Source organism: Enhydra lutris, unplaced genomic scaffold, assembly GCF_002288905.1.
Source record: "Enhydra lutris kenyoni isolate GAN:26980312 unplaced genomic scaffold, ASM228890v2 scaffoldscaffold39, whole genome shotgun sequence".
Classification (NCBI taxonomy): Eukaryota; Metazoa; Chordata; class Mammalia; order Carnivora; family Mustelidae; genus Enhydra; species Enhydra lutris.
In genome coordinates, this window is record NW_019154123.1 from 18,804,724 (window position 1) to 18,825,432 (window position 20,709).

Sequence of the window (20,709 nt, forward strand, 5' to 3'; positions counted from 1 at the left end):
GTGTTTGAGCCACTAGCTTATATTGGCCTTTACTTAGCAAATAGTAGCATTAAATAACTTTGTTGAATGAATAAACAAATAAGTGAATGAGTAATCAAATAATGGGATTATTGGTTGCCTACTCCACCTGCTTCCCAAATGGAAACTGCCCTCTTGCCTGAGGGCTAGCTAGCTCTTTGTCCTTTGACTGTCAAGGATAGATGCAGGAGACCTGAGGTCAGGGTGCCCTTCTAGGACATGAAGGTGATGCCTCAGCAAAGCTCAATATCTCATTAGGCCTCTGGCCTCTTAATTTCTCTAGCTTTTAACACCTATCTATCTGTGGTGTTCTAGGGACAGTCCCGTTACCTTTCCTGGCAAGAAGAAAGAACCCCATTAAGAGCATAAGTCAAGCAGAGAAAGACAATTATCATATGGTTTTACTCATATGTGGAAAATAAGCAATAGCACAGAGGACCATAGGGGAAGGGAGGGAAATCCAAAGGGGGAGAAATCAGAGAGGGACATGAACCATGAGAGACCATGGACCCTCAGAGGGGAGAAGGGTGGGAGGGTGGATATTGAGGAGGGCACATGCTGTGATGAGGACTGATGTTATATTTAACTAATGAATCATTGAACACTACCTCAGAAACTAATTATGTACAATACAGTGGCTAACCAAACATAATTTAAAAAGTTTAATATCTGATTCGATTTGGAAAATTATTTTGTATATGCTGGATGTACAATTAATTTCAGTGATTCTAAACATCTATATTGAATGTAAACATAACCTGCATTCAGTATCCTAGTGTGAGATACAATAATTACCATTTAATTTTGGTTCTCCTGTTAGCTATAATAAAGCTACCCAAGGGTAAAAAAAAAAATTCTGATATGGTAAATATTAACAGTTATAACCCACATAATCAAAAACTCTTGGGAGTCCTTAGTAATTTTTAAGAGCATAAGGAGTCCTAAGTCCAAAATATGTGAAAATCACTGGATTTAGTACATTGTGGTCCATGTAATATGGAGAATTATGCAGTCCTCAAAAATATCACAGAAATGTATTTGTTGATAAGGAAAAACATTCATAATATATTAAGTGGCAAAAGGTTACAAAATGGTGTGCTGTGTTACCCTATTCTTATTTTAAAATATATATGCATATGACTGAAAGATGATTCTAACTTTAAAAAGTATAGACCATTTCCCTTTATTGCAGAATGGAAATCTCTTGATTATAGACTATAGGCATTTTTAGGAGATGGTGCTCTCTTGTTCACCATTGCACCCCTAGGCCCTATTGTAGAACTTCCACATACTGTTTAAATTCTGAATATTTGTCCTTTCTCTTTAAGGAATACCTATACATCTCATTGTCTCATTGTCCTTTTCCCATTCTTAAAATTTCCATCTTCATCCCCATGAATTTAGGTTGGAAAAGAATTTTTCTGGCCATTTAGTTTTTCAGCACGTTTTTTGTTTGTTTGTTTGGTGATGGTGATGGTGGTGGTGGTGTTGGTGGTGGTGATGGTGGTGGTGGTGTTGGTGGTGGTGATGGTGGTGGTGTTTTGGGATGCCCAGGAGGGTCAGAGAAATCTTTTGGGGTAGGCAGGATTTGTGCTGTTACTAAAACTCTGCTTTCTTCAATCCTGGTCAGGAATCTATGTCTGAAATATCATTCCAGGGGAGAATAAAATGTTTTCTTAGGTTAATGATCTAACATTTTGGTTTTCTCAAAGTTTAAATATTATATAATTTTGTATATATATTTAAAAGTATAATAATTATGAAAATAAATTTAAGATTATAGCAAAGCACACTTTAGGAACCTTATTGTTTATTCTGGAGTATTTAAAATAAATGTTTCTCTGTCTTTACATTCAGTGTTGATATCCATGCCTTCATTGAGATTAACCAGTCATATCACTGAAGGAAAATGTTTATTCTCCCCTAGAGGTGAGAATTTAGAGGTGCTGATGGCTTCTTTGGATAGAGTTTGGGTAGAAATGAAAACACTCAGTAAGATAGTTGGAAATCATCCTTCCTCCTAATTTATTTAACCACAGTGTGGGTTAATAAAAGTAATGGGATATGGCCAGTAGCAAATTTGAATTTGCAGAATGCGTTCTACTTGTATTTCCCCCTCTGCCTTTAGTGGCTTCTGAGGTCAGGTTCTTTTGCATCTTCATTTTTCCTAGTGAATCAGCATCAGCTATCTCAGATATGTCCCCACCTATATTCAAAAGAACTTGTAGATATGTATATACTGATATAGAAAAAAATGGTCAAGATAAAATATTTAATTAAAAACGTAAATTGCAAAACAGATGTACCAGTGTGATCACTTTTTCTTAATATGTTTGTGTGGACACAAAAAAACTGGAGGGTAAACATGCTCCAAATTATGCACATCCCCTAGAATTCTAGTAAAATGTGAGTCCCAGATATCCAGATCCTTCTGATGAGAGTAGTCCCTGCCTACCTTCCACACCACCCTTGGCAGGAGTGAAAAGGAGTTCCCAGAACTCAGCTTGTTCCGGTTAACACCCTCAGGCCTCCCTCACAGGTCTGCCCAATACTCACAGCTCCACCCCCTCTGCCTTAAGACCATCAGGACTAATCTAATTGGTTCCTCATCCCTGCTTGCACCAATCACCGTAAGAAGTCCAGGAATCCAGATCATCACTCTTCTCACCCTATTCTTGTACATGCTCTCTTTTCAGTCCACATCTCCAACCCTCCCAACTCCCGAAATCTTTTCCCCATGCCTTCTTGAACTCATTCACTGGTAGAATCTCCTATGTTATCAGACTCTTTCTGAACATTCCCTTTACTCCTTGTTCTAACTGAAATCCATCTCTCCCACAGTATAGCCATGTGAAATGTTGGCTTTTTTTTTTTTTCTTTCCCAATTCACCCCCTCGCCCACTGGGTCTGGAGGGGGCAGTGAGTGTTCTTTCTTTTTATTGCTACTTCCAAACTATTCTTTTTCCTATCTCACTGAAACTACCCCTCAATTTTGAACTGATGTCATGAGACTCACCACCCAGTACCCCTCCTGGTTGCAGTCATCTACTAGCCCCATGTCATTTCCTTCCTTCCTTTCTTTTTTTTTTTTTTTAAGATTTTATTTATTTATTTGTCAGAAAGAGTGAGCGCACAAGCAGTGGGAGCGGCAAGCAGAGGGAGAAGTAGACTCCCCACTGCCCGGAGATCCTGATGCAAGACTCCATCCCAGGACCCTGGGATTGTGACCTTGAGCCGAAGGGAGACACTTAACCGATTGAGCCACCCAGGCGCCCCTCCTTATTTCTTGAAGATGTTCTCTCTTGGCTCTATGATGCTCCCCAATACAATTTTTGCTACAATTCTTGTGAGTTTTTAGTAGGTGAAGCAGCCAATACACGTTTCTCAGTTCCTTGATCGCTCCAGTGAATTTGTCTTCTGTCCTTCTTCAGCTACTCCTTCATTGATTCTGTTTATGTCAGTGATTTTAAAAGTATGGTTTCCATCCAATAGCATCAGCATCACCTGGGAGCTTGATAGAAATACATATTTTCGTCTAGTGTTCAACGACTCATTAGTTGCAAATAACACCCAGTGCTCATCCCAACATGTGCCCTCCTTAACACCCAACACCCGGTTACCCCATCCCTCCACCTCACTCCCTTCTGTAACCAACAAAGACTTATGATGTACTATATGCTGGCTAACTGAACATAAAAAAAAAAAAAAAATACGTATTTTGAGGCCCCGCCCCTCACCTACTAAGTCAAAACTCTAAGGATGGGACTCAACAATCAGTGGTTTAACAAGTCCTTCAGGTAATTCTGGTGCATGCTCTTGTTTGAGAACCATTGCCATAGTTCCTCATTAAAATCACTCTCTTGAATATACTTTCAGCTTCTTTACCTTACCCTCACTTTGTAGTATTCACCTGGAAAAATCATAGCTTACATTAAATTGTGTTCTCTGTCTGCTTTGAGCTTTTATTTGGCAGCTAACCTTAGCTAGAGAAAATCACAAAATAATATTGAGTGGTCTTTGCACTAAATTCATGACCACCAACCTCCAGTGGGCCTTCAGAGCTGTCTGGCAGTCCTACTACAGTTCTCTAATCCCTCACTTTCCCACTCTACAAATGACTCATCCATTCTTCTCTGTTTTCTAACATCTCTTCCATTCTCACCCTCAGCTAATGATGTTGTTTCCTATTTTACTAAGAAAAGTGAGCCAATCAGAGGGGGATCGTAAGCTAGCCCCCTAGCCATATCAGTACCCATATACTCTCTCCCTTTCTTTCTGTCACTATATGTGAATGATCTGGGCACCTACGTAAGGCCAGCGTCTGTACTGGTGCTTTAGGTCCCATCTTCTCCCACTTACTCAGGGACTTTCTTCCCTGATTGGCCTTTTTTCTCCCACATTCATCGATTTTTCCCCATTACTAGGTCGTTCAATTAGCAGATAAACATGCTGTATCTCCCATCTTTAACACAAGGCATCCAAAAGGCACTTGGCATCCAAGAAGCACAGTTCTGTCAGCTGTTATGTTTGCAATATAATGCTTATCACTAGAGGTTTGACCATCAGTTCCAGCCTTCTCATATGACATTTGTGAATTGAGCCCTCACTCCAAATTACTGAAAAGTCACACAGACTCACACACACACACACACACAACCAACGAAGATGGGCAAGGTATTTTATAGAACTGCTACTGTGTGTTCATTGACATGTAATGTCAGTGGATTGGAAACCCTCTATTCCTTCTAACTTTAGTTGTCTGATGTATTGATATGCTAAAACTGAATTCTTATGCTCTATAATGAGAAGTCTCTAATTGAATTCCTGAAAGAGAGGGTAGAAGAAAAGTGGACTAAGGAGGACAGAGAACTCTAGGAACTAGAAGTTCTAGATATGCAAGAATTATTATGCCTAATAATTTTAGACTCTTAATTATCTCTTCTTGCCCCAGATCCTAAAAGAAGATCTGTCTCTCAGTATTAGGAATACTGAGGAGCAAAAATATTTGATTTGTAGGTTCTTTCTGTTATTCGTCTTGGAATGTGTTCCTGTCATTTGGAGGCAACTGAAGCAAGACGCAGAATGCTTATTAGACTGCCTGTTTTGCTGCAGCCAATAAACTTAAGGCTCAAGGATCAGGCCAGGATCAAAGAAGCCATGGATAAGCAACACCACACAACCTTTTCCCCCCATCTCAGTATTCATTCTTTAAGAGTAAAATAACATTAATTACACAAAACAAGCTATTAAACAATGTGAAAACACCAAGTTAGAGCCTAAAGGAGGATATCAAAATTTAGGATTAAGAGTAATTAACTAATTAGCTTATAATCAATTTCTTAAAGCTCATTTGCAGTGGTATTTTAAGCAGTCTATGATTCCAAGTTATTACCTCTTTTAACTACTCTGCCAATTAGAGCCAGGTTGAGAAAGGCTTTTTTTTCCTAGATATAATTTGCACAGTATAAAATACACCCTTCTGAAGTTTGTAATTCAGTAGGTTTTAGTATATTCAACAAGGTTGTACAGCCATCAGCACTATCTAATTCCAGAACATTTTCATCATCCCCCAAAACCTGTATTCATTGACAGTCACTCCCTATACCCTCCTCCCCTCAGTCCCCAGCAACCACTAATCTACTTTCTGTCTATATGGATTTGTCTATTCTGGACGTTTCATGTAAATGGAATCTTACAATATGCAGTCTTTTGTATCTATCTTCTTTTACTTAGCAGAATGTTTTCAAGGTTCATCATGTAGCATGTATCAGTGCTTCATTCCTTTGAATGGTTAAATAAAACTCCATTGTATGAGTATATCACATTTTGTTTATCCATTCACCAGCTGATGGACATTTGGGTTGTTTCCACTTTTTTGGCTATTATGAATAACTCTGCTATGAACATTCATGTACAAGTTCTTGTGTGGACTGAGAAAGTCTTTTGATTTAGTATTTTTAAGTTTTTCAAAACAGCCAGCTTCCTTTTTTGAATCAGAAATACCCTTCTGATGTAGCAGAGCTTCCTCTTAAATATATAACTTTTTTCCCCCATAGCATCTTTTGAGCAGAATCTTTAGTGTCACTTCACAGTGACTCTCCTGTCTTTCTGGACCTTATTCTAACATTGAACACAACTGAGCTCATTTCCCAGGCTTGCTGTACTATGTATTTCTGTCACTCAGATTTTCACAGCTTTGCTGCCTCATTTATCCCACAAGCCTTCTTCACTCTAAGGTCTTGGTTGATGGTATCATGTCAGTCTTCATAGCCATGTTAAGCTGAGGCTGGTGAATGACTTGACAAGTTTGTTTATAAAATAAAGGCTAGACTTATTTTGGCACAACACGTTGCATATACAGTATTAACTGTTTAGCAGTTTTCTACAAGTCAAAATAAATGATTTACTTCTTCAGGCAATTGTTAAAATTTTTCTCTATCCTGTGTAATCAACCCATTTTTTTTTCTTAAAATATCCCATAGTGCTGATTCTTTCCAGAGAAAGAAAGAATTGATATTGTATATCACCATTGTCTTCACTAAAAGGAATTATAATCCTTTCTGAAGAGGATTCAGAAAGCTCTAGAGAATCAAGCCTGAGTTTCAGACTAAGCCTCAAAGAATGAATTCTACAAAAATGGAATGTGTTGGGTGTCACACACAGCTTTATTCTTTCTCCTTCCTAGTCTCACCTTCGTTGAGAGACAGGCTTTCTAGACTCACTCCTAAGTTCTTTAGGTCCTTTCAGGACACGGTAAGAGAGCACCTTTTCCTGCTTTTCTTAGAAGGCTATCTTAAAAAATCCTTCACTTTTTCAGGTCACAGCAGAGGCTAGCCTTTCTTCCACTTAAGTTGGATAAGGAACTTGTAAAACTCTGTACCCAGGAACCCACCACAGCTGGTTCTCTTTGAGAAAGATTATCATCCTTGCTCTAGCCTGTTTCTCTAGGGGAACATGTATGGAACACATAACGAACCCCAGTTTAGGCAGCTGGATCTTGAGGTAAAAAGTGATGGACCCCAGTCGTCCCCAGAAGAGAGAGAGTATGAAGCTTTTTAATCCTCTGGTCAAGCTGTGTTAATATAGTTGCCTTGAAGACCCAGGTTGAGCACATTGTCCAGACAGAACAAACATGTGTCATCAGACAGGGTATGCTCATGAATGATCCGTAAGCTAAGAAGAGATGCAGGTAGTTGTGCAGGAAAACACCTACTGTTGACTAGTTATCTTATTTGGATGGACTTCATATATGCTCTAGAAGGCAGGAGAAAAGATCTTCTGGTTTATTTCAGAAGGACATTGGGAAGACCTTACAGTTGACTCTTTACATTATAACTGCCCACAGTTCCACCCTTTCCATCATCTTAAACTGAATTTAAAGACTATGCATTAATAATTTTCTATCCTTCATGCTGGGTAGCCCCCCCAGGGGAAAACTATCACCCAAAAACACCCAGCCCCATGAATTGTACTTACTCTATGATAAACATAGAGAAGAGAGTAGATAATAGGTCATGTTTGCATCAGTAGTGAAATTCCTCATACTTGATTTTTTTCCCACTAAAAAAGAGGTCACTCCAAAAACTCTGTTCTTTGCAACTATATTTCACTTATATACTTCTTGAAACTAACTCATTCTGAGATACCTTCTAGAACCAAACACATTTATTTCCATATAAGCACAAGTAAATAAGTAAAAAGCAAATAAACCAACCTCATGATAGTCTTTTTCCATCAATAACTTATTGCCGTGGACCAATTCTTTCCTAAGCGCCGTTAGGGGGCCTGGTCTTTTCTCCTTCTGATTTCTTTGGAAAGCAGTTAGATAAACAAAAACTACAGCTCACTTCATCATCAAAAGAAATGGAGAAATGTTTTCTTAGGAGTGTAGCAGAACAGGCTCTTTTTTAACTACTCTTCTGACTTGGAAACTTCAGAGACTTATGGGAAGTGAATGAAATGAAAGTATTTGTTTTTCTTTGCTCCAAATCAGCTTTATGCTAGCTTTACGCTATAAGAAACCACTTATTTATTATCTCCATACCCTCAGCACCAAGTGAAGTGTCTGTGTATGTGGCCAGAAAAATACTTGTTTGAGTGACTATAAAATTGACCTTACCCTCAAGAGTTTAGATTCTTGGAAAATAATTATCAGATTATAAAATATTGTAGTAGAAACCCTTTTACTAGAACACAGTTGGGATTGATAATTACTCAGTAGGGAATCATAAACTCTGTGTATGTATTAAAAAATTTTATTTTAACTCAAAACATTAATTTATTCAGATCTTTTGATAGAAGGCCAAAGCCTTTTCTTTGACTATCATTGGAAATTGGAGGTCCATAAAATCTTTCTTTAATAAATCACATTCAATACATTTGTTGACTGATTTAGAATTTCTTTAAAGTTAAGAAGGAACTTAAGTCAGTAGTGAAGCAATTCAAATGTAGACTCCTCCTAGATTTTCATTATCTTGTCCATTATCTCACCCATACGTAATTTTACAGCAAAAAAAAAAAAAAAAATGAACTTTTTTACTAACAGCTTGCCTTTACTGAATCTTTTTTAAAATGATTTTATTTTTTTATTTGAAAGAGGAAGAGCATGCACGTGCCTGTGTGTGTACCAGGGAGGGCCAGAGGGAGAGGGAGAGAGAATCTCAAGCAGACTCCACTGAGCGCCAGCCCCACTCGTAGCTTGATCCTAGGACGCAGAGATCGTTACCTGAGTGGAAACCAAGAGTCAGCTGCCCAACTGACTGAGTCACCCAGGCATCTCTTTTTACTGAATCTTTATAAAACAATTCGACTTAGTTGTTTTATTTTCAATTTTAGGAGTTTTAGAAACAATGGCTTTTTTTCTACATCCATATTTCATTAGCTTATGTAATACGTAATTGAATTGAGTAATTACTGTAAAAAGTACAGCCAACATAAACAAGTGGGTACAGGCAGAACCAACTCTTATTAAGCAACTACTGTGATAAGAAATACGAGAACATAACAGTAACTAAATTGTTAGTCATGGATCAGTGTGTTCCAGGTGTCAGGTTCTCTCTTTTACAGGAGAAATGAAGATCATTAGCTGAACCAGAGAGTAGGTTAAGTAGAAGTCATTTAAGAGTAATGGTATTTCATTAGGAGAATTGTAGTAAAGGGGACTTACATAGGGAAGCCTTCATGAAGTAGGTAAAATTTGAGTTAGATTTTGAAGGATGGTTAGAGTATATATGATTTGAGGAGAAGGAGCAGGAAAGGGATGATGGGATGAAGAGTTACCTCCCACATTGCTGTTGGGAAGAACAAGGGGAATACAGTTTAAGATGTAGTTTAATTGAAAAAGCATTAAGTCATAAGCCTAAGACCTAATGCCATTCGTAACAGAGTTTTTTGATGTTTTAATTTGGAGGTAAATAATGAAGGAGTAAAAGATTATTCTAGGCAAAAGTGTAGGAAAAAAATCAGGGAAAACTAGAGCTCAGAGTTAACATGTAAGCCCAGTGAGAGGAAATTGGGGGAAATGGAAGAGCCCAAGTTAAAGTATTAGAACAGTGATTTCAACCATAATCTTCTGTCAACCATACTATATATTGAGAGCTTTCATGTAAGATTTTGTATGAGTGGAGAATTCCACAGCTTAAAAAGAAAAAAATTTGAAAACCATAGGTTTAGGCATATAAGCCCAATGTACACATCATGAAGCAAGCATCAGAATGTTTGGAAGGAAATCAATTTTAAAAAATGTAGATCAGGGCACCTAGGTGGCTTAGTCAGTTAAGCATCTATCTTCAGATCAGGTCATGATCCCAGAGTTCTGGGATCAAGTCCTGCATCTCGCTCCTTGCTCAGCGGGGAGCCTGCTTCTCCCTTGGCCTGACACTCCCTCTGCTTGTGCTTGCTCTCTCTCTCTCTGACAAATAAATAAAATCTTAAAAAAAAAAAATGAAGGAAACAATGGAAATCCAAAGAATTTAATTCCCACTAAATTTGACAAAAGTTCAATAGAAGAGAGTTATGAGCTATTTTTCGTTTGGGGGTTTATTTGGTAATGATGTTTGGTTTATATTTTCTAGAAATAGAAAATAAATATTGATTGAATAATGTGATCAAAAATAAAGATTGAAGAGGATGTTTGAAGTTTTATTTGTAAATGACTATATGAGGCAGATGTTTAGTGTATAACAAAATAATAGAATATTTTTAAAATTTGAGATGATTTCTTTAAATCTCCTTAAAGAAGAATGTGTCACAAATTCAAGACTACTATGTCATTGCTGTTTGCTCATCTTTTTTACCTTTACTGTAGCCATATTTCACTCACATATATCTAAACCTGCTTTCTTATGACATTCAATTGTTCCACTTTCTTTATTTTTTAAGATTCTATTAATTTATTTATTTTGAAAGGATGAAATAGTGTGCTAGTGCGGGCAGGGGCAGAAAGAGAGGGAGAGAGAGAATCTTTTTTTTTTTTTAAAGATTTTATTTATTTATTTGACAGAGATCACAAGTAGGCAGAGAGGCAGGCAGAGAGAGAAGAAGGGAAGCAGGGCAGAGCAGAGAGCCCGATGCGGGGCTCGATCCCAGGACTCTGGGATCATGACCTGAGCCAAAGGCAGAGGCTTTAACCCACTGAGCCACCCAGGTGCCCCAAGAGAAAGAATCTTAAGCAGACTTGCACTGGGTAAGGAACCCTTGACCCCATGACCCCAAGATCATGAACTAAAATCAAGAGTCAGACGCCCAACCAACTGAACCATCCAGGTGCCCCCAGTTGTTCCACTTTTTTAACCCACACTTTGACAAAAAATTTTCAAATATGCCCAGATCCAGGATCACTCCAGCAAAGTATGTTGGATTACTTAAGATAGGCTTCTGCACACAAGCCAGAAAAAAAGGATTTGATTTTAAAATATAAGATCAACAGACCTCTTTCTATATTACCATTTGAGGGTGAACGTTTTTCTCCATATTTTCACTGGATATATCTAGAGGGTTTTTTGTATTTGCTTCCCTTCAAAGAAGAAATTTTAAAAACTGTTCTTAAAATGATAGATTGAAATTTGAAGTGTAGCTTGTTCTTTTTTCATAAAACACTAAATAGCAAAACCAAAAATGCTCTACATGTTCTTTTTCTAATAGTTTGAGGAGAAACTGATTTATGTGGATTGATATCTCACATACTCTGAGTTTAAGAAGTTAGCATTATCTGAGAAGTTGCTATTTTTAGGTCCAGCTGTAATGTTTCTAACTTTGGTGCTAGAGTAGTGGGTGCTTCCTTTCCCAGAAGGCTCTGTATTCTCAACATGTGCAGGTCAATTTGACAAAAAGCTATCTACAAGGAGCAACAGGCCCACTGCAGGCGTGTTTCTAACTTGAAAATTATGATCAGATATTGGGAGCCACTGGCTATATTTGGGAACCAGTTGCATGTCAGTACAAGCATGGATTGTGGTCCCTGGAGACTGGGAGAGCACAATGTTTGAACTTAATTTCTTTTGGAGATAAGAAGAAAATACCTCTCTACTTGACAAGATTGACAACTTTTTAAATCTGACCATCTTCAGAAGTGTGCTGGACAGTGGCTAAGTAAACATCCACTTTTCAAAGATGATGATCAAGGAAACATCTCTACGAAGGGACCCGGATTTAAGGGGAGAATTAGCTTTCCTGGCAAGGGGCTGTGATTTTGTTCTCCCGTCACGGTTTAAGAAGCGGCTGAAGTCATTTCAGCAGACACAGGTTTGGAACTTGGGTGTTTCTTTTAAAATATTTTTATTACTAATAAAACCACCCAGTGAACTAACTTACAAATAATTTTACAGCTCACTTGATATTAGATCAAGGAATTAATCTGTGTCCTCTATTCAGCTATTTGCAGAAAGCTATTTGTAGAGAGATTCCAACAGGTTTAAAAATAGACCTTCTGGACCTGAAGTACAGTACTCATATTTTTGTCTTGTAGAGAGGGAATCCAGTTTTAGAGACAATAATTACACCTCAACAAGTATCGTACAATTTCAAATTTAATAGAAGTATCTTTGAGAAACTAGAATTTTTGTGTTAAAATTCTTCTTTGCCCTTTGAATCAATAGACTATGTTTGTATTAACATATATACATCTGTAATGAATTGTTTTTAAAGTATCAGTCCCAGTAATCTTCTTTTGAAGGAAGAACTAATTATGTATAGAGAGAGTTGTGTGGACATGATATAATGTATGTAGGTAACAAAGGATGGCACTTAATTTCTGGGTTGTAAAAGAAATGTCCTCTCTCAGCAAGCTGTGATACTGAGTCATTTCTGCCTGTGATGACAACTTTGCAGAATCCATGCTTCCTTGCATATTCTGTAGGGCCAGTGTTTTACCAATTTGCCTTACCTTGAATACAGTATGAATCAAGGGTCATACAAATGATGGCCACCCAGAATTCGGCAAGAAACCATAGTTTCATAATTATTATGACCTAGAGTAATTTCAGATTGAGTGAACCATATGAAATTGCCTATTTTTAAAAACAGGTCAAAAACGGTCAAATACTGAAAATGCTACAGTGACATAATAGTATAAGGATACTAAATGATACGATGTTTTTAGACCAAAACTGAAATGGAGAATTGAGATACTTTCCCCAGCTAGTTCTATTTTAATGCTGTTTCTAAATTTGAGTTTTTATTCAAAAATTTTTTATTCAAAAATAAAGTTTTTTTCAAAATGAGTGCCAAACTTGCTGGTAAATCTCCCAAATTTTATAAAACTGTATTATTCTGTAGTATTTATAAAGGGCTAGTTTTATGAAACTACTTTAAATTACGTGTTTTCTATTGAATTCAGTGGAAAGTAAATTGATAACACATAAAAGTACAAAATAAATGCATTCTTTTTCTTTTCCCTTTTAAATATTAACATCAATTTTGTTAAATATCAGATTTAACAAAGAATTAAAAAATACTTCCCTATCAGTGAATTGCTTGATGTTAACAAGTACGCTAAGGAAAGAAAAGTGGGTTATATAATTGAATACCCATTTAAATAAAAACTTTGACAGATAGCCAGGGTTTGTTCTCAATTTTTACTTACTTCTGTTGAAGCAGACATGTAGAGTTAACATAGAAGGCCTTGCCCTAAAACTTTTTCACTAGTGCATGTTCACTATACTATTGGATTTCATCCCCACTGGCACCAGTGTTCTTAATCCTATGGTTACAACTCCCTGGATGTCACACCACACAAAACATTTGGGGAAACAAAAAAAGAATTTTTATGATTGTATACTTGTAGTTACAGACCTGTTTCAGCATAGAATAATAGAAAGGGGATGACACTAATATAAATGACCTATTTACATATAAACATAAAGCCCTGGGACTCCTGGGTGGCTCAGTTGGTTAAGCAGCTGCCTTCGGCTCAGGTCATGATCCCGGCGTCCTGGGATCGAGTCCCACATCAGGCTCCTTGCTCGTCGGGGAGCCTGCTTCTCCCTCTGCCTCTGCCTGCCATTCTGTCTGCCTGTGCTCGCTCTCTCTCCCTCTCTCTCTCTGACAAATAAATAAATAAAATCTTAAAAAAAAAAAAAAAACATAAAGCCCCTGAAGAATTATATGTCTTCTTGTAGAAGTTTAGGAACAGTTTCTACTGTTATTGACTCATGGGACATTGTAATAATATTTACAACTTAGCATTAAAACAGAGAGTAATGTTTATGTACAGATTATCAATTTGTTAAGTCAAAAGTGGTTTGTAAACTTTAACTTGTTTTACAAATATAAATGATCGTTTCTTGTTGAATCTGAAGGACCATGCCAAAGTATGCTTAACCTTTTGAGAACCTCACCCTGTGGACTTGTGGCTCATTTGCTTAAATAAGGACATATCTGTGCCTAGCACTGTTCTGAATCTTTTACCTGTATTAGTTACATCCTGTAATTTCCTTTAATCTTCACAACAATCTTCAAGAAGTAGGAGTTATAATCTATTTTATTACTGAATTCTAAAATGTTAAGTAACTTCCCTGAGGTCACGGAACTCATCACTGTGAGAGAGCTCATCACATCAGAGCCACCACTGTTTTCTTTTTTTTAAAGATTTTACTTATTTATTTGACAGAGAGAGATCACAAGTAGGCAGAGAGGCAGGCAGAGAGAGAGAGAGGGAAGCAGGCTCCCCGCTGAGCAGAGAGCCTAATCCGGGACTCGATCCCAGGATCCTTAGATCATAACCTAAGCCGAAGGCAGCGGCTTAACCCACTGAGCCACCCAGACACCCCCATCACTGTTTTCTTTTAAGTTTTTCATATTTCATTAGCCTCACTTCTCTCTGTGCGATGTTTTCCTTGTCTGTTATTTTATAGGGGTGACATCTTTATAGTGCAGCAAAATCTTGGCATGACCAACTGGCCTTTATATCCCCAGTAGTATTAATATATGAGCAGGCTCGACTCTAGTGTATTAGTGTCAGATATTAACCTGAAAAATGGGCCATGCGTGACAAGAGAAGATTAAGTCATATTCATCACATATTTATGTGAATGAAGCTTATCTTCCTATAATACTCATGCTTTTCAAGGGTAGCCAAGATTTTTATCCTGAGTTTAAAGGTCTGTTAAGAGCCCATATGTCAAAAGGAAATATGATATTCAGATCTACCACACAGAGATAAATCATTGTTAAGACTTTAGGAATGGCATTAGTATAATTTAAGGAAAATGAACATTTGAGTAATACTATATGTTCATGGTGGTCAGCAGTCATGTCACACTTTCATACTTCATGAAGTACTTTATGAAGTGGCTGTGCCCATGACCCTTGATAGATAATTTGATCAAAATTAAGAGAAGAAATTAAAACTTTGAAAGTCTTCATGGGATTCTTTTTGCTTTTTCTGCCAGGAATCTCAGAACTAAATTTAGTCTTCATTGGTAAAGTAGACTTCTACCTGAATGTTAGTGTACCTCTCTACCCCTTTCCCTAAATCATAGATAATCTTAATGTCTTCATTGCCCACCACCCCCCACCCCACCCATATACTGTCCTTTCTTATGTCTCTTTATGGCATTCCACATCAAATCCTTTTTGGAAAAAGGAATGATATAAACTATAAATGAATTAAACTCTAAAGGGAGTTTGGCTGTGATGAAATTAATAACCACGATCCTTGCCTATTACTGGAGTGTACCAAAAATGAGAGAAACATGTATCATAGAAAAAAATGGCATGCCCCCAGGGGCAAGTAAATCAACCTGGTGAAAGACATTCCAAAACTAAACCTCTTTAATTTTCTTAACAAAGACTTTCTCTGCATCAGGGACTGATGGTGATTTTACCTAGACAAAGTCAAACTAGAGAGAAGAAGGTGAAAGGAGCCCCCCTAATATATTTCAGATTTATGCATTTTAAAATAACTTATTCTTTTTTTTTTTTTAAAGATTTTGTTTATTTATTTGACAGACAGAGATCACAAGTAGGCAGAGAGGCTGGCAGAGGAGGAAGCAGACTCCCCGCGGAGCAGAGAGCCTGATGCGGGGCTCGATCCCAGGACCCCGGGATCATGACCTGAGCTGAAGGCAGAGGCTTTAACCCACTGAGCCACCCAGGCGCCCCTCAAAGAACTTATTCTATGTGCCTGTTGAAGTAGAGGTAGAAATGTGCAGAAAGATGAACAGTCTTTGAAAAAAATTTACTAATCCAATTCCAACAGACTAAGAATACACTTGAAGATACAGAATACACTGTCGGATTTTTAAAGCATAAATCTATGTAAACTCTGGTATTGACAGATAGTTAATGTATTTACTTTTTATGGATAAGCATTCCCTAGAAGCAAACTTATCATCCTGTAGAAGTAGAGTGAGCTCTTGATCTCTACTGTCTCTATTCTTATTACTGGTCAGGACTTTCAAGAAATATATGCTGTTTAGAATTTTTGTGTCTCATAATCACATTTTCCTTCCAGATTCAAAATAAACCAGAAAAGAAACCTGGAACACCTCTTCAACCTACAGCCACCTTTCCAAGTAGTCCCCAGCCTCTCTCCGTTGTTCCTCATGTGAATAATGTTGTGAGTGCACCATTGTCCATAAACATTCCACAGTTCTACTTTCCTGAAGGACTCCCCGATGCCTGCAGTAACCATGAACAGACTCTAAGCAAAATTGAAACTGCTTTCCTGGATATTGAAGATCAGAAAGCGGACATCTATGAAATGGGAAAAATTGCAAAGGTAATGTAACTACTAACTGATGTATTATCTCTCTTTCTCTAACAGTCCCAATTTCTCTCTCTTCACTGCCTCTTTGCTCTCTGTTTTTAAGCATGGCTTAGTTTTTTCCCTTGTTGAAAAAATTTATTTGATCCTGATACACCGTCTATGGTCCCATTTCATGGAACTCATAAGTTTGAATAAAACTTTAGTGTTTTTCCTCTTTATCCTCCCATTTAATATAGGAATTTCATCCATGACATCATCAACACATAAATTCATTCTCTGCTTGAATGCTTTCAGTGACAGGAAGCTCACTGTCTTGCCAAGCAACCTGTTCCATTATTAAATAGCCTCACTTGTTAGAAAAATTTTCCTTGTATTGAATATGAATGTCTTTTTTTGTTGTCACCCATTAATCGTAACTCAGCCCTGAAGCCAGACAGGGAACCATTGGGCCAGCTCAACACTAATTCTACTCAGAAATACATGGATTTACTGCTAGGAACCAAGTCTTTGATACCTTCCAGTGTACCCAACTGCTTCTAATTTAGGATCTTAGCCTTTCATGCCAGGACTACTGAATATCTTCAGTAACTGGATGCTACATCTTCTGTCTCCTCCTAGAACAATTAATACTGAGCATGAGCATCAGATTATATTTGATCATGGCATTCCCCAGCTCACCATCTGTGGCAGCACTTCGCTTTGTTTTGTTTGGGTTTTATTTTCATGCATATAAACTGAAGGGTCAGATCATATCAGGATTTAGCAGTGGTTCAGGCTGTGCTTCAAGAGGCAGAGACTAGGGGTTGCATGTGGGCAAGTAGTAGACTAAGTGGAAGCTCCTGAGACCCCGTGTGCACTTTCACAGTTCCCCTGCTTCCAGGAATAATATTTTTTAAATATTTTATTTATTTGCCAGAGAGAGCACAAGCAGGGGGAGCAGCAGGCAGAGAAGGCAGAGGGAGAAACAGGCTCCTTGCTGAACAGAGAGTCCAATGCAGGGCTTGATCCCAGGACCATGGGATCATGACCTGAGCCGAAGGTAGATGTTTAACTGACTGAGCCACCCAGGCACCCCTCAGTGATAAGGTTTTAAAGTTTGGATACTACTGATCTTGAGGACAAAACCCAAACCACTGTTCCCTGCCTAAGCCTGACCTATTTGCCCTCCCATAGGATTGCCTCTGCATTTGAGCTCTCCCAGTTCTCCCCTCCAAAATGGGCTTCCACTCCTGCCAGCCCCCACTTCACTCATCCTTTAAGACCTACCTTCCATCATGTCTTTGGAGAAGTCCCTGAATACCCACTTCAGTCACGTCCTGCCCTCTTCTCTACCTACATTCAGAACATTTGTTACTGTTGGGGCTTTTTAGGGTTTTTTTTGTTTTATATTCTTCTCTTTAATCAAATTATTGAGCACATTGTGTTAAGCAAAATACCACACTTAGAAAAAGTAAAGCAGGGAGCCTAGGTGGCTCAGTCATCAAGTGTCTGCCTTCGGCTCAGGTATGATCCCAGGATCTTGGGATCAAGCTCCGCCTCAGGCTCCCTGCTCAGCGGGGGAGTCTGCTTCCCCCACTCCCACTCCCCTGCTTGTGTTCCTTCTCTCACTGCCTCTCTCTCTGTCAAATGAATAAATAAAATCTTTATTTAAAAAAAAAAAAAGTAGGGGCATCTCGGTGGCTCAGTGGGTTAAAACCTCTGCCTTTGGCTCAGGTCATGATCCCAGGGTCCTGGGATCGAGCCCCACATTGGATTCTTCGTTCAACAGGGAGCCTTCTTCCCTTCCTCTCTCTCTGCCTGCCTCTCTGCCTACTTGTGATCTCTGTCCATAAAATAAATAAAATATTTTTAAAAAAAAAAGTAAAGCAGATAGATTCTTTTTTTTTTTTTTAAGATTTTATTTATTTATTTGACAGAGAGAGATCACAAGTAGGCAGAGAGGCAGGCATAGAGAGAGGGGGAAGCAGGCTCCCTGCCGAGCAGAGAGCCCGATGCGGGGCTCAATCCCAGGACCCTTACCTCTCTATTTGAGACTTAAGGAAACTGAAGTTCTGTGAGTACTTAACCTGAAGTCACGAACTAGCACATTTCAGGAGGCTAGTCCTCTAACTCCTGGCATTGTACTGTTTCTACCATATGTTATCTCCCCTGAGCATATGCTAACATACCGTTAGCTAACTTCCAATCAGTATCCACCCAAATAAATTACAGGTTCTTTCCGGGCATTGGTATTTTCTTACCCAAAACTTTGAGAGATGGCAACTGTATGAGCCAAGATGGTAAATTATCTGAATGAGGTGGTACTATGAATCTAAATCCAAGAGACAGAATTTAGTAAGGCTGAAGGAAATCTGCATTTAGAGATAAAATGTTAACTGCATAAATGCCAAACAAGGTTATTTCTAACATGCCAACAGTGTGGGTAAGAGAAACAGGCAGTTTCATGGATTGCTTCAGGCAGGCAGACAAGGAGAAACTGTACAGATTAAGGGACATAATAGTTCCTGGTGCTGTGCTGGGCACACTACAAATGGAGAGCCAATCCAAGTGAGACCCACACCTGTTCCGTCTGGAATACAAGTCCTGTAGATCAGCTTTCCTCCTCTGAATATTCCCTGCTTGACTGAGGATCCTGTTCTCCTCTGCCTTTCCACAGCCTTGTCTCTACCCTTCTGCTGTGGCCCTTCTGCCCTTGTCTCATTGTAGCGCTACCTGCTCCATGGTTCAGTGGTCCTCTAGCATTCAATAGATTTATGTCATCATTTCTTGCATTTAGCTAATCCCCATTTAACCCAGCTTTTACTTGGCTATGGCTGTCTATTAACACTCACTAAGCGTCCTGTTTTCAGTCTCTTTTCCTGTGTGCATCGGTCTTCTCTGCCAGAGGGTGAACTCTGTGCCCATAACATTTGCACTGCATGTGCTTGTATTCTCATGACAAGTTGGGTGTAGGTAGAGGAGAAGAAAGACAGCCTTTAAGGGACAATGAAGGGAGAGGTAGAGCAATAAATGAACCCGTCTCAGAATTCTTGTAGTCTGTAAAGCTGTTGGGAAGGCCAGCTTGAGTCTGCAGTCTGTTCTTAGTACAGGCTACACTTGAATGTAGCTGTAGAGACTGGGGTCTGTTTTTTGAAGTGCAAAGAAAACGCTGTGTTTATGAAATCTGCATCTATTGCTGAAGTTTACCTAATTCATTTTTTACCTCAAACAGCCATGGAGACATTAATACCATTTCTGATTAAATTCTCAGTGTGTAATATGTACTTTTTCCCACAGCTTTAAGTGATGAGGGAGAAGAAATTAATACAGAGAATGAATCTAAGAGAAAAGCAGAGTAGGAACATACACTGAGGAACACTAAGAAAAGCATTTGTCGGGGCGCCTGGGTGGCTCAGTGGGTTAAGGCCTCTGCCTTTGGCTCGGGTCATGGTCCCTGGGTCCTGGGATCAAGCCCCGCGTCGGGCTCTGCTTGGCGGGGATCCTGCTTCCCCTTCTCTATCTGCCTGCCTCTCTGCCTGCTTGTGATCTCTGTCTGTCAAATAAATAAATAATATCTTTAAAAATTTTTAAAAAGAAAAGCATTTGTCTTTGGGATCAGAAGACTCACCATGGAGTTTTAACCGCTAGCAGAAAGTTGAGAAGAAGAGGGAAAGTGTCTTCTGAACTTACAGAGATCATCAGCTTCTCTCTTCTGGCTGAGGTAGCACTGCCTTGACCTATCATGCCTGTGTCCTGTAAGGCAGCTTCTCTGTACCTTTATTTCTTCATCTGTAGAATGGGCTGAAAATATTTGCCCTCTTCTGCATGGGGATTGTGTGATAATCAAATGAAATAACAGGCGTAAGACATTTTAAATGTTAAAGAACATTGCAGGTATTGGATAATCATGTCCTCCTCCTATGTGACTCATTAGATGGCCTTGCTTTCAATTCTTAATGTTGTTGGGCCATCCTTAGGTCAAATTATAGTTGTTAGATTTTCCTTGCTTCAGCAATTTTGATTGCTATAGACTGACTTTTCCTCCTCTGAGTTTCCTAAACCCATTTTCTGTATCTCCCTCCATATCTCCACTTGTCTTGTCAAAAAGTCTTGACACTGGCTTTTTCTCTCCTCTGTTATTAAAGTCTCTATTCTATTGCCCTCAGGTTAATAGCATTTACTTTTTTAGGTTCTCATTGATCTTCTGACACCCCTTTTCTTAATTCTTCGGTTTTAAGCAGATACAACCAGCTGTACATTTTTTTAAATAGCCAAAGTGTAATGTCTACATTGCATTTTTTTTCTTTGGCATTTTCTCCAAGAGCTAATACCCTCATGCTGCCTGCCTAACACGTGGCTATTTACAGTACCCCACTACGAGAAAAATAGGCCAGCCCTTTTCAATCTGTTTTATTTTTTTAAAGATTGATTTATTTTCAGAGAGAGATCATGAAGGGGAGGGGCAGAGGGGGAGAGAGAGACAGTCTTAAGCAGACTCCACCCTG

At 38.6% G+C, this 20,709-nt stretch overlaps 1 protein-coding gene across 2 annotated transcripts in view; it reads left to right on the top strand.

The window, feature by feature from the left end:
• The window catches only part of LOC111155025 (protein phosphatase 2 regulatory subunit B''alpha), a 154,524-nt gene that overhangs the window by 16,841 nt on the left and 116,974 nt on the right, over positions 1-20,709 (top strand). The window contains exons 1-2 of one of the 2 annotated variants that reach the window (XM_022515039.1): positions 11,335-11,760; positions 15,971-16,237. In XM_022515039.1, coding sequence (XP_022370747.1) covers positions 11,629-11,760; positions 15,971-16,237 — 399 coding nt within the window. In that variant the 5' untranslated portion in view covers positions 11,335-11,628. Of the gene's footprint in view, positions 1-11,334; positions 11,761-15,970; positions 16,238-20,709 lie in introns of those variants that run through there. The other variant, XM_022515038.1, reaches the window with a different exon arrangement.